We start from the raw sequence: 13,129 nt of genomic DNA, 5'->3' as shown, positions 1-13,129 counted from the left end.
TATTATAACAACATCTCAAACAGGAGGAATATAAATGTCCTTTCAATCAGTTACTGTATCGATCCAGTCATAATAGTTTGGGTCAAAAGCTGAAATAAGCAGAAGAGTGATGGCAACACTGAACAAGTCACAACTATACTACTTAAATATTCATCTTATTAGATAGAATGCAATATAATATGTATTAACATATAACATATTTGAATGAATGCACTATTTATTCAGACTTTGGAGCAATTACCATGTATCAGAGAACCTTTAAATACACTGTTGTCGTGCAAAACACCTCGAGAATTAGAAGAGAAAACCTCCATCTTCCACCATGTAGTGACAATATACAAACACACACTTATTAGCAACGTGTGTGTAGTTCCTAAAGCCCTGGGGATCCATCTCTATTCGTGCTTCCTCCTCCGCTCAGTGAATCCTGCTGCCATCAGCTGGTAAAAGCTGCAAAGACGCCGCTCGGCCTGGAAGCATTAACCCGACAAGTTGTGTGCTCGGATGAGTTCACGTGTTAAACCGTCAGCGTGCAGGAGATTTAGACGCTGTGCCATCTAAAACAATGTCAGGGTCCATTTCACTCCCTCGTCTGAGAGTCCAAACTCAAGGACATACTTTAGGATCCCTTCTCAGTAAATTATCAAAAGATTGGACTTGAGTTTAAAACATTGATGTTTAAATTGTGATATTGGAATTATATATATCTCTCTCTCTCTCTCGCTCTTTTTAATAAAGCTGAGTTACACACATTCCCACGAATGCTGAATATTACTCGAGGCTTTTTCAAAGACTCTTTTGGGGGTTTAATATTTAAAAAGATGGAGAGCACATTACTATTTTTCCATCTGGCTCGTGGACTCTTCAATGATCGGTTCATCAGAGCCGCCTGATGAACCGATCATTGAAGATTCCACCCGGAGAGAGAAGCTTGTGTTTCCAGACTGAATGTATTACGACTCCTATTAAGCCTCAAATCAACCCTCAACTTAGTTTTAAAAAAGATACTGGTGTGCATATTTAACATAAGATATTACATTATTGATCCCACAAAGATAAAGATGCATCTTACACAACAATAAGAAACTTAATTATGACGATTGACAGCATATAAATTGCAATAAATGTCATATACTGTACATGACATGCAAAATATAAGAAATGCACAGTATTATATATGCACACATATGTAGAACATTGTGATATGTTTTCTGTAATTCTGGGAATAAAGTGTTGTTTTTAAATTGCAAGATTCAATGTCAAAAGTATTTAGTGATTTAGATTTAAACACTTTCCCAGTTCTACCGTCGAACGTTGAACTGCCAGGGATCACAAAGACTGTGAAAGTGTATCATGGGAGAGATTGTAGGAGGAGGCAGCTCGCAGGCTCTGGAGGTGGAAAATAGCAAGAAGATCTCACAAAGTTTAACTTTAAATCTATATAAACTAATACCAGAAGAGTTCCCACGGCAGCGAACAATCTACTCCGGACATCAGGGATCAGGGCATTATGGCTTAGGAAGGACATTTTCTGGAAGTCAAATACTTTCCTCAAGCTATTACTTTTACTGTTGTGGACAGAGGACGCTCATTTCACACAGATTTAAAATCGCAGTCAAGTCAAATTCTAGTTTTTTCCATGGATAAAAGACACTTTATAGGAGATTCCTGAAGTCCCTCGTCATTTCCCTGGTAATACTGTAGATACAAAATGTTAAGTGTCTCCCACAAAGCAACACTCAAAACTGTCCAGTTAATGATAATGAGTAAAATAATATTTGCAGAGTTCATTGAGCAAATTTACCTCCTAAAACATACTGTGAATAAAGCAGCAGGAGCCCACGAGTACCTTCTATTAAGCAGCCAACTCAGCACTTCTACTGTGTAGCTGCCCACTTAATGGGAAACTCTAAGGTAAATATATCCACACACACACGCCGTCTCCCGCCCCTTAACTTCCCCACCATGAGAGAATCATTGACATCACGAAGGGGTCTTGGTTCTCCCATCATGTTTTTGTAAAAACCCTAAAGCATAGTATAATCATTTTAATTTTAAAATGTGTATTTAGGGATTCTTGTAAGTTTCCTCGTGGCTCGACCTCCACCCCACCTTGCAGATACGTAAAGATGATGGTAAAGTGCTGCCCTAATGAAAACAGTCCTGTACTTCAGCAAAGCCAACTCAGCCATTGATTTACATCTGCATAGATAAGAGATCAGCATTTTACCAGAACACAAGCTACTGTACACAATATGTTGCAAACACTGATATGCACAAACCACATTAAGATTAAAATGTGAGCAGAGAGTCTTACTAAAAGAAAACAAGTACTTTGTCTGTAACCAAAAAAGCATAACTTGTGATTGTAGACTCCAACTGTGGACAATGCAAAACAGAAAACATAATATGCTCGTCTGTTAATTTATCTGTGATTTCTTATGTTTTGGTTCCTTTATTTAGAAAGTATTGCTAGTATGCTGTCATGTGTGTATTTATGTGCAATTGAATGTATTGTAGTTCCCCACCTTCGCTACACGGGGGCAGCAAACACTATTACCTTGCTTTATTATTTAGTATATTTTATTAAGTTATGTTACATTGCTGTACTTTACTACATATATTATATTTTACACTGTTATACAGTATATGTTACTATGTTATATCATTGCACTATACTATGTTATACTATAATACACTTTATTGGCCTACTTATATTATAATATAGACAACCATATTATACTAAATTGTGTTAATATATTGCTTGCATTATATTATATTAATTCAGACAAACACTGAGTTGGCTACACATACTTATATCATACAGGTCTATTAGCCTGGTGTACAGGGTTTACATAATCACAAAGCTACAAACTTATTTATGTTAATTTGTATAGGCTAACTATTTGTATTTATTTATTTGTGCTGCAAAAACAGAATTTCCCACTGGGGATCAATGGAGGTGTATTCTTACATTTGCTACGTACACATGGTCTGCCTGTAAATACATTATATAAAAGGCTTCCGGTATCAGCTTTAAAAACTAAATAAAAAACAGCTGCTATTTAATATAATTGAGAGGACAGAGGGATGTCGGGTGGCACATTAGACATATAAACTATAAATCAGACAGACATTATAGTTAGTTTGTTTTAAGACATTATAGTTAGTTTGTTTTAAGACATTATAGTTAGTTTGTTTTAAGACATTATAGTTAGTTTGTTTTAAGACATTATAGTTAGTTTGTTTTAAGACATTGTAGTGTTTGCTTATAAGAAAATATTACATGAGTGTGTGGATGAAAAGATCTGGATATTTCTAGACTTTCTCCAGACATGACTACTCTTCTGGATGTTTCCAGAATCCACGTGTCATTTCTACTGACAGTTTATAAACACCGCACCTGAGGATGACGAGGCTGTTTCTGACGTCACGTTACGTCGGTCTCGTGGGTGGAGCGTGCGTGACGCATCAATACTTGATGAAAACAGACAGCTCAGCGGCAAACAGGCAGTGGTGCTCAGGGATCTGTGTGTTTAAACTGCCATCACACACACACACAACAAAAAAGGCACGAAAACACCGGAATTTACCAGGATTGTTGGGAAAGAACTCGTTGCATCTTACTATAACACGACACACCGACCGGAAAACGGGATTTGGTGAGTGAAAAACAAACAAGAGCTAAAATTAGCTGTCAGATTGGAGTAGCGTTAGCTAGTTTAGCTAGAAAAGAAACGTTGGATTACCGTTGATTCTGTGGGTTTAGTCTGGAGAGACAGACAGTGAAGCACATATGTTTGTCTTCACCCTCTTTAATAATGATTGTAAGACTATATATACATTGTTGGCTTTATTGCTTAACAACAAACTGCTAGCTGCTAGCATTTGTGTGGTAAATAAACAAGTAATGGCGATTTGAAAACATCTTCTAATCGTGATTTGGTCATTTGTGTTAGCTGTTACGTTGGTTACGGGGATCGTATAGCAGAGATATGTTGAGCTGTAGCTAGTTATGTAACCAACATAATCGTATAAGTTAGCCTGGCCTAGCTAGCTAGCTAGCTAGCTAGCCAGTTAGCAACCTTTATGTAAGAACTTCCACTTTTCCACTCTTTTCTGAACTAAGACAACTTCTGAAAAGTCAACCAGCATCACTCCAAGTCAAATAAAAAATAAATTTAGCTAACGTTATAAAATAAGCCATTCTTTCTTGACATACTAGCAATAAGCAATTTACGAATGACACAGCTAATTCCAAAGCTAACGTTATCGATCGCAAACCTACATTGACACAGATCATTTAATCAAATCAGTGTCGTTTAAAACACATTTCCCTTTGTATCTCCTCCAGGTTGTTGAGATTTCACCACTGTCGGCCTGTCGAGGTATTTCTATGTGATGGAGTTTCCACATTTAGGAGACCACTGCTCTGAGAAGACCTGCAAACGTTTAGGTGAGAGCTGTTTACTAACTGTGATCATGTCCGCCTCGTTTATCCTGCTGCATTTCAACCTGACATGTATTCGTTGCTTCACATTACAGATTTTCTTCCTATGAAATGTGACGCCTGTCAGGAGATTTTTTGCAAGGACCACATAAACTATGCCAATCACAAATGCATGTCGTCCTACCAAAAGGTATTTTGATTACTCTTTGCAGTACAGTACACCTTTTATATTACAATGTCATTTTCACACAAGGCTACAAAATAAACATGCCATTTATTTAGGTTGGTTTTATGACGTTATATATACACACACACACACACACACACACACACACACACACGTCCAATTAAAAGCAAACTTTTAGCTTTAACCACAATTGTATTGCTTTAAACTTTATGAAACATCAAGCATCTTCTCTCAAGTGATTACATTTGGATGCATTACACAAATAAATAATCCCACTGCCCTTGCCAACTAAAACCATTACACTGATATATCTTGCTTCTGTCCTGATTTTGCAATACTTTTATACTCTGTAATTCTGTGTTTGTTTGAGCTCTTTAATTATTCTTTCTTGTAGGACATCCAGGTCCCAGTATGTCCTTTGTGCAACATCCCCATTCCCATAAAGAGAGGAGAGATGCCAGACATTAAAGTCGGCGAACACATTGATCGGGATTGCAAATCGGACCCTGCGCAGAGAAAGAGAAAGGTTAATATAAATCTGAGGTGTTTCACGTTACAATGGGTAAGAATCTAAACGATATTAAACTACTTTTTGTTCTTGCAGATTTTCACAAATAAATGCTCTAAAGGCGGCTGTAAGCAGAAGGAAATGATACGAGTGACCTGTGACCAGTGTCATTCAAATTACTGTCTTAAGCACCGGCACCCACTAGACCATGATTGTAAGACTGGTGGGGAACCTCGGTCTAAATCAGGGTGGGTTACAGTCACACGAGAACTTTTCGATCATGGAGTGTGATCACCTGAGTATTGCAGTAAGAATTGCTGACATTACTTTCTCCCTTCTTTTTTGTGTCATAGAAATGCTGCTGTAATGAGGGCCTCCACCTCCGCTTCTGGTTCATCCGGTTCAGGAACCTCCAGACCCTTTTCCAATGGTGTCAGTGCAAACAGAGGCCACAGCGCCGGGTGAGCTTCGACTAATAAATACATATTGAAAATGGTTAACTAATCCCTTTTCAAAAAGACGTCTAAAATAATCGTTCCAATTTGTTGTTGTTCCCCCCCCCCCTCAGTGCTACCCCGCGGATTCCTACTTCCGTTTTTGCACAGAATGTAATCCCACCAGCGGCATCATTTCAGGCCGGCATGGTATGAGCATTATGCATGACATCACCTGATTTTTAAATGACTCTGAACTCCGAGGAAGAAGTCAACATGATGCTCTGGTGCTGTCATTGCAGACGGAGGAGCAGGCTTTACAAAGGGCTCTGGCGATGTCTCTGGCCGATACGAGCCCGGCGGTTCAGCCGGCCCTTACGTGAGTAAACTTCCTCAAAACCCAGACGCATCCCATAATCAGCCCGACACCACTCCTGACACACTCTCGTCAGCGTGCTGCTGTGGAGTGGATTGTGTTCGTCTCACTGACCTTTAGCTCGACACGGTGGTTTCCTAACTGAGGTTTTACAGCAGGAAGGTGCGAAATCAGAACATTAAAACATTGGGACTGAGCAGCACACTAACATTCATTAAAAGAAACATTTACTGTAGTAAGTGTTAACCCTTACTAAGTAAAGTCAGACTACATGCCCACATTGCTGAGGAGTGTTTGTGTTTTCTGCACACCTCCAGCCCCAGGACACCTTCACAGGTCTGAACTTAGTTTGTTTTTATTTCACGATGTGTGATTGTGAAGTTGTTTGTTTGCGTTCAGCGCTCAGGAGCAGGAGGATCTGGCTCTGGCTCAGGCTCTCGCTGCCAGTGAAGAAGAATTCAGACGTCAGCAGCAGAGACAGCAGGTACCCGGAAAGCTTAGGCGTCGATAGCATGCTTACAGGAACACATGCAGGTACACTGTTGTCATGGCAATCCAGCCTCTTTGAACTTTCTCTATTGGCTGTAGGACGACTAGTTTGCCTTTCATACATTATTAATTATGTGTAGGGATAATAAAAAGTCTTTGTTTCTAACTATCTTCTCTTTGTTTAGGTGAGAGAGTCCAAGATGTCCAACTGCAGCCTTTCTTAATCTCAGACCACCGTTTGGACTTCAAGCTGCGCTAATGATCTGCTACAACCTGCACATCCCCAGAATTATTGATTGTTAAATGAAGAAGTCCTGTTGGAAGTTGCTGAGATATTACCGCCTTCTACAATATAAGCACACACTTTCCCAGCAGGATCTGTCATTTTTACTAATGCTTTGCTCTGTACATATTTTATATACTGATCATGATGAATCCATTATATTACCATATATGAATATTGAATAAATTATTTCAAAGATGCATCCTGAATTGTGAATCACTCAATGGATTTAAGATTTGGAGACTCATTTTAAAAAGGTCATGTTAATTATACAGGCTGATACTTTTACTTTACTGTAGTTTACATCATCTCAGCACAAACATTAAGACATACAGGTGAGCAATGGTGAAGTGTTTGATGCAATGCGTCCGTCTTAAACATTCTGGTGCTCGAACTCAACAATAAACTTGTGACTTCTATCACAAGTGCTGAGGATTAAGACACGAGAGCCTGGACGTTTAAAAATAAATATATTTCACATGAGAACCAACTTTACAGTTAAGTTTTCCCAATTTAATGTTTAAAAGTGGATTATTATGTACAAATGATGGTTAAAATGAATTTTACAGATTATATTATGTATCAAATTATCTAATTTCCCCTCTGATATATCTTTACACGTTTCATCCTGCTGCACTTTCTTGCTACTAGAACTTAAAACTATTAATTGTTAGTATGAAAATTAATCCTTGATAATAAATATAATCCTTTAAATCCTTTATCAAACATATTCCTGAAAGTTAAAGACAAACCAAGCAATGTGAACACTGTGGGATCATTTATGGATATTTAACCACAGAAAAATAAATAAAATATAAAGATCGATAGATTCCCTGTTGGAGTTGTTCAGAGTTTGTCCAGCAGAGGGCAGCACTACTTCACAAAAGCACTTCCACCTGCTTTCATGCATCACACACTCACACACACACTATCCAAGTATTCATCGCTGCTGCATAAATTAGCATATTCATTATCTTCTTCAAAACTAGTGTAAGTACTAAAACTACAAAGGATTTGGAGCTTATTTTACACCTTTTATGTACAAAGAATACATACTTTCAATGTGGGAAGTGCCATTTATCACCGATTCTGGAAGATTTAGATGAATACCAGTACAACCAATAACCATATTTTGTTGCATTTCTTCACCAGCGGAAATGACTCATTACACTGAACAGTGATGCAGACATTTAAAATCACTCGAGTCATAAACTCTGCAAAGAGAAGAGCACCAATTACTTCTAGTTAAATGCAGAAACTGGATGTTTGCATCACACGGTCACGTGTGTGTACGTGTGTGTGTACGTGTGTGTACGTGTGTGTGTGTACGTGTGTGTGTGTACGTGTGTGTGTGTACGTGTGTGTGTACGTGTGTGTACGTGTGTGTGTACGTGTGTGTACGTGTGTGTAGTCTTTAGAGTTCCACAACAACAGGAAGAAATCTGCCACCTTCAGTATTACTGTGTGAGAAATGATGATTGGTTATTGTGACATTACAAAAAGCTATTTAATTAGATTACTACAACTCTCACATTACCTCAAATACTTAATATTAAGCAACTATTGTCAGGCGGAGTGGATTATAAATGAGGAGCGTTTATAGAGACAGAAGATCAAAATACAAAAAACTACATTTAAAAATAGAATTAGCTGAAAAGGTCATTTGTGTGTGCAGAAAACAGCGTTTCACTTCTGTTGCCTCTCGTCAGAGACGAGCCCGTTGAGCCATGATGCACCCGATCCCTGTCGCACATCAGCATCCACTGCGTGAGGCACAAGCATCTTAATCTAAGTGATGAACGGATACATGATCTTCTTTGTGTTTGTTTCAGCGCACCTGAAGGTTACTCTAACCGACTGCTGCTTTGTCCTTTGCTTCTGAAAGAGCCGCAGTGATTCCCTGGTGTGGAGAGAAGGACTTGAAACGTCTTCAGTTACTAATTCAACAGATGACCTTGTGTGTGTGTGTGTGTGTGTGTGTGTGTGTGTGTGTGGAGCAGAAACATATTCACCACACATGTTAGCAAATAACCGAGTGGGTGCATCAGGTTGCAGGTTTTGTATTAAAGTGAAAAGGATTTTATTAGCATATTGCAAATATCCAATATTAAACTGTAGTTTAATGTTTTGATTACTAAACACTTTACTGTAGAAACAATCATTTTTGACCGAAATGCGACTAAATATTTAGTTCATTTCCACATTTGTTTGTGAAAACTAGTTGTTCACACGCGTGCAACAGGTGTCGATGTCACAGGTGGAGATTTATGACCCGGCGCCTGAGGAGGGAAACACACACAGCTCTGACACGACTCCAACTTCCTGGTGTAACAAATGTCATTTCATATCACAGCAGGAAAACAGGAGAGTGGATCAGACATGTGCAGACAACATGTGCCCTCGTTGTGTGGGGGATGATGGAAAAGTTGAGGGATGCAGGCGGACAAGCTTCATTCAGATCCTTTTTATTATCCAATAATATGCCCATTCTTTCGAAATTAATCCATGGTCTATAAAATGTCAAAGTTTCTCAAAGTCTAAGTAAATCTCGAAATTAGAGGCTGAAAAAAGCATTTGGCATTTTTGCATAAAAAGATCATTACTTTGGTTTTATATATTTGTCTATAAAATGAGCTCCATACACCTCCACATCTTACATGCACATTTCATAAGTAGGTTTTGAGTGGCATTTACAGAATTGATTGCTATATTTTGTGCGTGTGCGTGTGCGTGTGCGTGTGCGTGCTGCACTTTAGCGGACCAGCTGGTGAGTAAATGAGGAGAAACTCATCAGCTAACATGTGCATCTTCATCTTCACTGGAGGCTCCGCAGCAGCACCTGGACTACAGGCTTGGCACAAACAGGTCATTACCAACACAGCTGACATCATTGGCAACACCGTGCACATTACTTTACCCTGTTGGTTATTAATGACTCCAATACTCAAAACAATGCCTGCAGCTCTACCATACCACATGCTGCATGTATGCTGCATCTTAAATATCTACTGCTCTTATTCTAACACCATTTATGTCTTCGTATATTATTATGATTATGATTAAAAAGCTGATAAGCGCACAGCGGATAAGAAAAGGACTGACATTTAAACACAGCTCGGCAGAGGCTGACAGTGAGGGCTCTCAGGACTCAGTGGATGGGATTTATTCAAAGTATTATGCACACTTGACATTCACAGGGGTGTGAAAGTCTGACCGAGTGGAGAGGAAAACATTTATTGTTTCTCTCAATGTAAAATGTTCAGTGCTTGAACAGATAAGTGTGTGTAAGCACGAAGCAGGCGAGCGTGTGGGACACAGAGCAGTGTAGTCGTAAGCTCTCGTGTGAACAATAGTACATGGAGCTCAAGGGATTTAATAACCCTTTTCACAAAGAGAGTAGAAGTGCACAGGTCGACATCCTGCTCACCCCCGCCAGTTTCAATAGAATTATAGTTTTTAAATGCAAAACTATTGAAAAAGTGATGTGTTCTGATATAACCTGATCCAACACGCAACACCTCTGACAGCCCGTCAAGCCTTCCCTTCTGCACAGCACTTTACAACAACGCCTTCGTCCTCTCGTGCCTCCTCGTCTCCAGACGTTGCCGTCACATTATGACACTGACACTGAACTGAATTACAAAGAGAATCTATAAGTTGTTATGATCGAGATCATGCAGTACAGCTGTGGGCTCTAACAAAACAATGGCCATCTGAGCCACACGTCATATTCACCTGACGTCCCCAAAAATAAAACATTTCCCTGTTTATCGATGGAAACAGGGACTTTGATACATGCAGATCCCTCTGCTCGGATTTCTTAACAATGTTCTCAGATGGTTATGCATGCGTCAGGGTGTTCTTTATACTGTCACACTTTTTCTAAATTTAGATTAAACAAAGAAAATTGCAATACATCACCTTTCTTACAGTAATGTTGTGATTACCGTCTGTTTTATACACAAATACAGTCCTATAAAAAGAGAGGAACGTCTGTCGTCGTCAACACTCCCGCTGGGAAATCATCTCGACACTGTCGCTTTAAGATGTTAAAAGTTTCATGATAGCTTCCGACTACTGTGGTGAGAGGACGAGGACAACAAAGCAATATTTACTCAGTAGTATAAAGTCAAAAAGGTTTCATTTTTGTATTTGACATAAAGTGACATAAATGATGCATCAGAAAAAGACAACACGGGTCAAACATGATGGATGGATTATTGTTGTCAGGGATTCAAATGTTCGCAGTTGAGCCGATTTGTCAGGAGGTCATTTTGAGGGTCACACTTGTGATGCTTGTCAAGTCTGAGGATGTGGACGAACATCATAACTGAAACTCTGTTATGGCGTCTCCGAGTGCCTCACTTTAATCAGATTGTCTTTCTTTAGTGCTGTGGCTCAGAGCTCCTGCTTGTAATTATCTCTGCTTCTCATTTCTCACCAGATTCATACTTCAATGAGCCCAAGGACACGGGGGGGATGCACCATAATCAATAAGAAGCTAGTTCAGGTCAGTCAGGGGTGAAGCGCTCTTCTGTGCACCATCGAATTCATATCACATGGCAGATTATTTCTGCAAATCCTGCTTGTTCTTCAGACGTATCGTAAGAATAAGAATAGGAAGCAAATGTTAGATTGTTGTAAAGAAACAGCTTTTAAACAGATCTGTGTTGCACTACAGTGGATTCATCACTATGGATTTGGTGAAGCAATGGTGTGGCACCCCGGGGAGAAGCATGTCACAGAGGGTGCAGCCGAGCGTTAAGACCTCCGTCCGGTTCAGCGACCTTTTCAACTCGTAGGTGTTAAAGAGCAAAAACTAAAACTGCTGTGTTAAACGCTCAAGTGTGACGTCAAAGAGGATGCAGACCGGATTCCAGACGCAAGAATCTACAACCCAAAAGATATTACGGTTCATATGCTGTAAAAACAGAGAAATGTGTTTGGCATCTGGACCTCCATCACCCCTGAAACACAACATTTCTACCCAAACTTTGATGCACGAGTTATATTTTGTGCTTCATGATGCACCATTTCCCTGGCAGTCAGTCAACTAAACCGTACCAGCTGTTATCAAGGGTGTTGGGAAACATCAAGCACAATGTTTCATCAGTAAATCATCACGTTAAGTGAACAAAATGAGCTTTCTAGGAATGTGAAGAGCCCTTTTCAGCTGTTTGGCAGAAAAGGATGTGCAGTTTCAGGGAGCTCTCACAGACTTAACTCATCATAAACACATAATGAAACATTAATACTAAATACTACTGACCAGTAACCGTGACTCTTACTGGTGCTGTGTGAGCGCCAGTCCTTCATACTGCAGGCCTGCACAATATTACTGAAACAGATCAGATACTGGCAAACAATGTAGGAGATCACATACAGCAGGTGTCAATCTACGCAATTAAACAGATCTCTACTTCTGGACAGGAACTTAAAAGACAACATAAGTAAAACACTGAGTGTAGCTTATATAGAGAGTTTAAACAGTCCATGTCTGAAACACATGAAGCCAATAGATTCCATTATAAGATTAACAACCATAAACTAATGTTTGTGTTAAACTAAGCAGCTTAATAAAACAAAACACCAATGCAAATGAACACAGTTTAAAAACTTGGCATGCATAAGAAGCATGCAGAAGCCATACAATGCCAATACTTCATGCTCATCACATATTGAATCTTGGACAGCAACAGCAGGGAAGCAAACATCACCTGTAGAGCCAGCAAACATCACCTGTAGAGCCAGCAAACATCACCTGTAGAGCCAGCAAACATCACCTGTAGAGCCAGCATGTACTGGCAGTGAATGAAAGCACGAGCAGCACAACAGCAGACACTCAGCCTACCTTTCAATCCGGATTAATGGCGGGTTGCAGCGGTGAAAAGGCCCCGGACACAGCGGTGGGGGTTCGACTGCAAACTGGAAAACTTGCGTCCTGACATCTGAACCAACAGCTGTTGGACAACCAGCTGAGCACGCGGAGAGCAGGCAGCAGGAAGCACGCGACGCTCTGGTATTATGTATTACTTCATTACATCTTCCAAAAGACGATAAGTAAAGCCTGTGTCAGGTCAGCTGGGGCAGCAACAGCTCACAGTGATGGACGACAGGTTATAATATCCGCGCTCAACACCTGCATGAATGTGATTGGAGGATTCCCGCCACAGAGCTGTTAATGAGCCAATCACTGTGAAGCATATTAAGACCAGCTGATGTCAAACAGCCAATACAAGCGCAACTTCAGTGCTCTGCCTGAACTATATAATATATATATATACATATATATATATTATATATATAATATATATATATTATATATATAATATTAATATATATATATATATATATATATTATATATATTATATATATAATATATATATATATATACATATATA

The 13,129-nt window shown here is 39.4% G+C and overlaps 2 protein-coding genes across 6 annotated transcripts in view; one reads left to right on the top strand and one right to left on the bottom strand.

Moving 5' to 3' along the window:
* The window catches only part of uncx (UNC homeobox), a 22,083-nt gene extending 9,232 nt beyond the window's left edge, over positions 1–12,851 (bottom strand). For 2 of the 4 annotated variants that reach the window (XM_029438308.1, XM_029438307.1), the window contains exon 1: positions 12,579–12,851. Coding sequence is in view for 2 of the 4 variants with exons in the window: in XM_029438306.1 (XP_029294166.1) it covers positions 11,997–12,043 (47 nt within the window). In the remaining 2 variants the exon portion in view is untranslated. Of the gene's footprint in view, positions 1–11,996; positions 12,066–12,578 lie in introns of all 4 variants that reach the window. The other 2 variants (XM_029438306.1, XM_029438305.1) reach the window with 2 other exon arrangements.
* zfand2a (zinc finger, AN1-type domain 2A) lies at positions 3,444–6,927 on the top strand. Of its 2 annotated transcripts, none has more exons than XM_029438311.1 (10): positions 3,444–3,662; positions 4,355–4,456; positions 4,546–4,640; positions 5,032–5,163; positions 5,242–5,393; positions 5,499–5,606; positions 5,714–5,789; positions 5,882–5,958; positions 6,355–6,489; positions 6,630–6,927. In XM_029438311.1, the coding sequence occupies exons 2-9, from the start codon at positions 4,402–4,404 to the stop codon at positions 6,464–6,466; spliced, it is 807 nt and encodes a 268-aa protein (XP_029294171.1). In that variant the 5' UTR covers positions 3,444–3,662; positions 4,355–4,401; the 3' UTR covers positions 6,467–6,489; positions 6,630–6,927. The 2 variants fall into 2 exon arrangements, with proteins under 2 accessions (XP_029294171.1, XP_029294169.1); XM_029438309.1 differs by having other exon boundaries at positions 3,448–3,662; positions 6,355–6,439.
* Positions 12,852–13,129: the final 278 nt, after the last annotated feature.

The sequence above is a fragment of the Cottoperca gobio genome, chromosome 8 (genome assembly GCF_900634415.1).
Source record: "Cottoperca gobio chromosome 8, fCotGob3.1, whole genome shotgun sequence".
NCBI classification, from domain to species: Eukaryota; Metazoa; Chordata; class Actinopteri; order Perciformes; family Bovichtidae; genus Cottoperca; species Cottoperca gobio.
The sequence above is the reverse complement of the archived record's forward strand: the minus strand, read 5'-3'. Positions and strand labels throughout refer to the sequence as shown.

Bases quoted from the DNA above. Each gene is read 5' to 3' on its own strand.
- zfand2a (XM_029438309.1), top strand. From the start codon at position 4,402: ATGGAGTTTCCACATTTAGGAGACCACTGCTCTGAGAAGACCTGCAAA. The intron at 4,457-4,545 runs GTGAGAGCTGTT...TTCACATTACAG, and splicing joins GAAGACCTGCAAACGTTTAG to ATTTTCTTCCTATGAAATGT. The intron at 5,790-5,881 runs GTATGAGCATTA...CTGTCATTGCAG, and splicing joins CATCATTTCAGGCCGGCATG to ACGGAGGAGCAGGCTTTACA.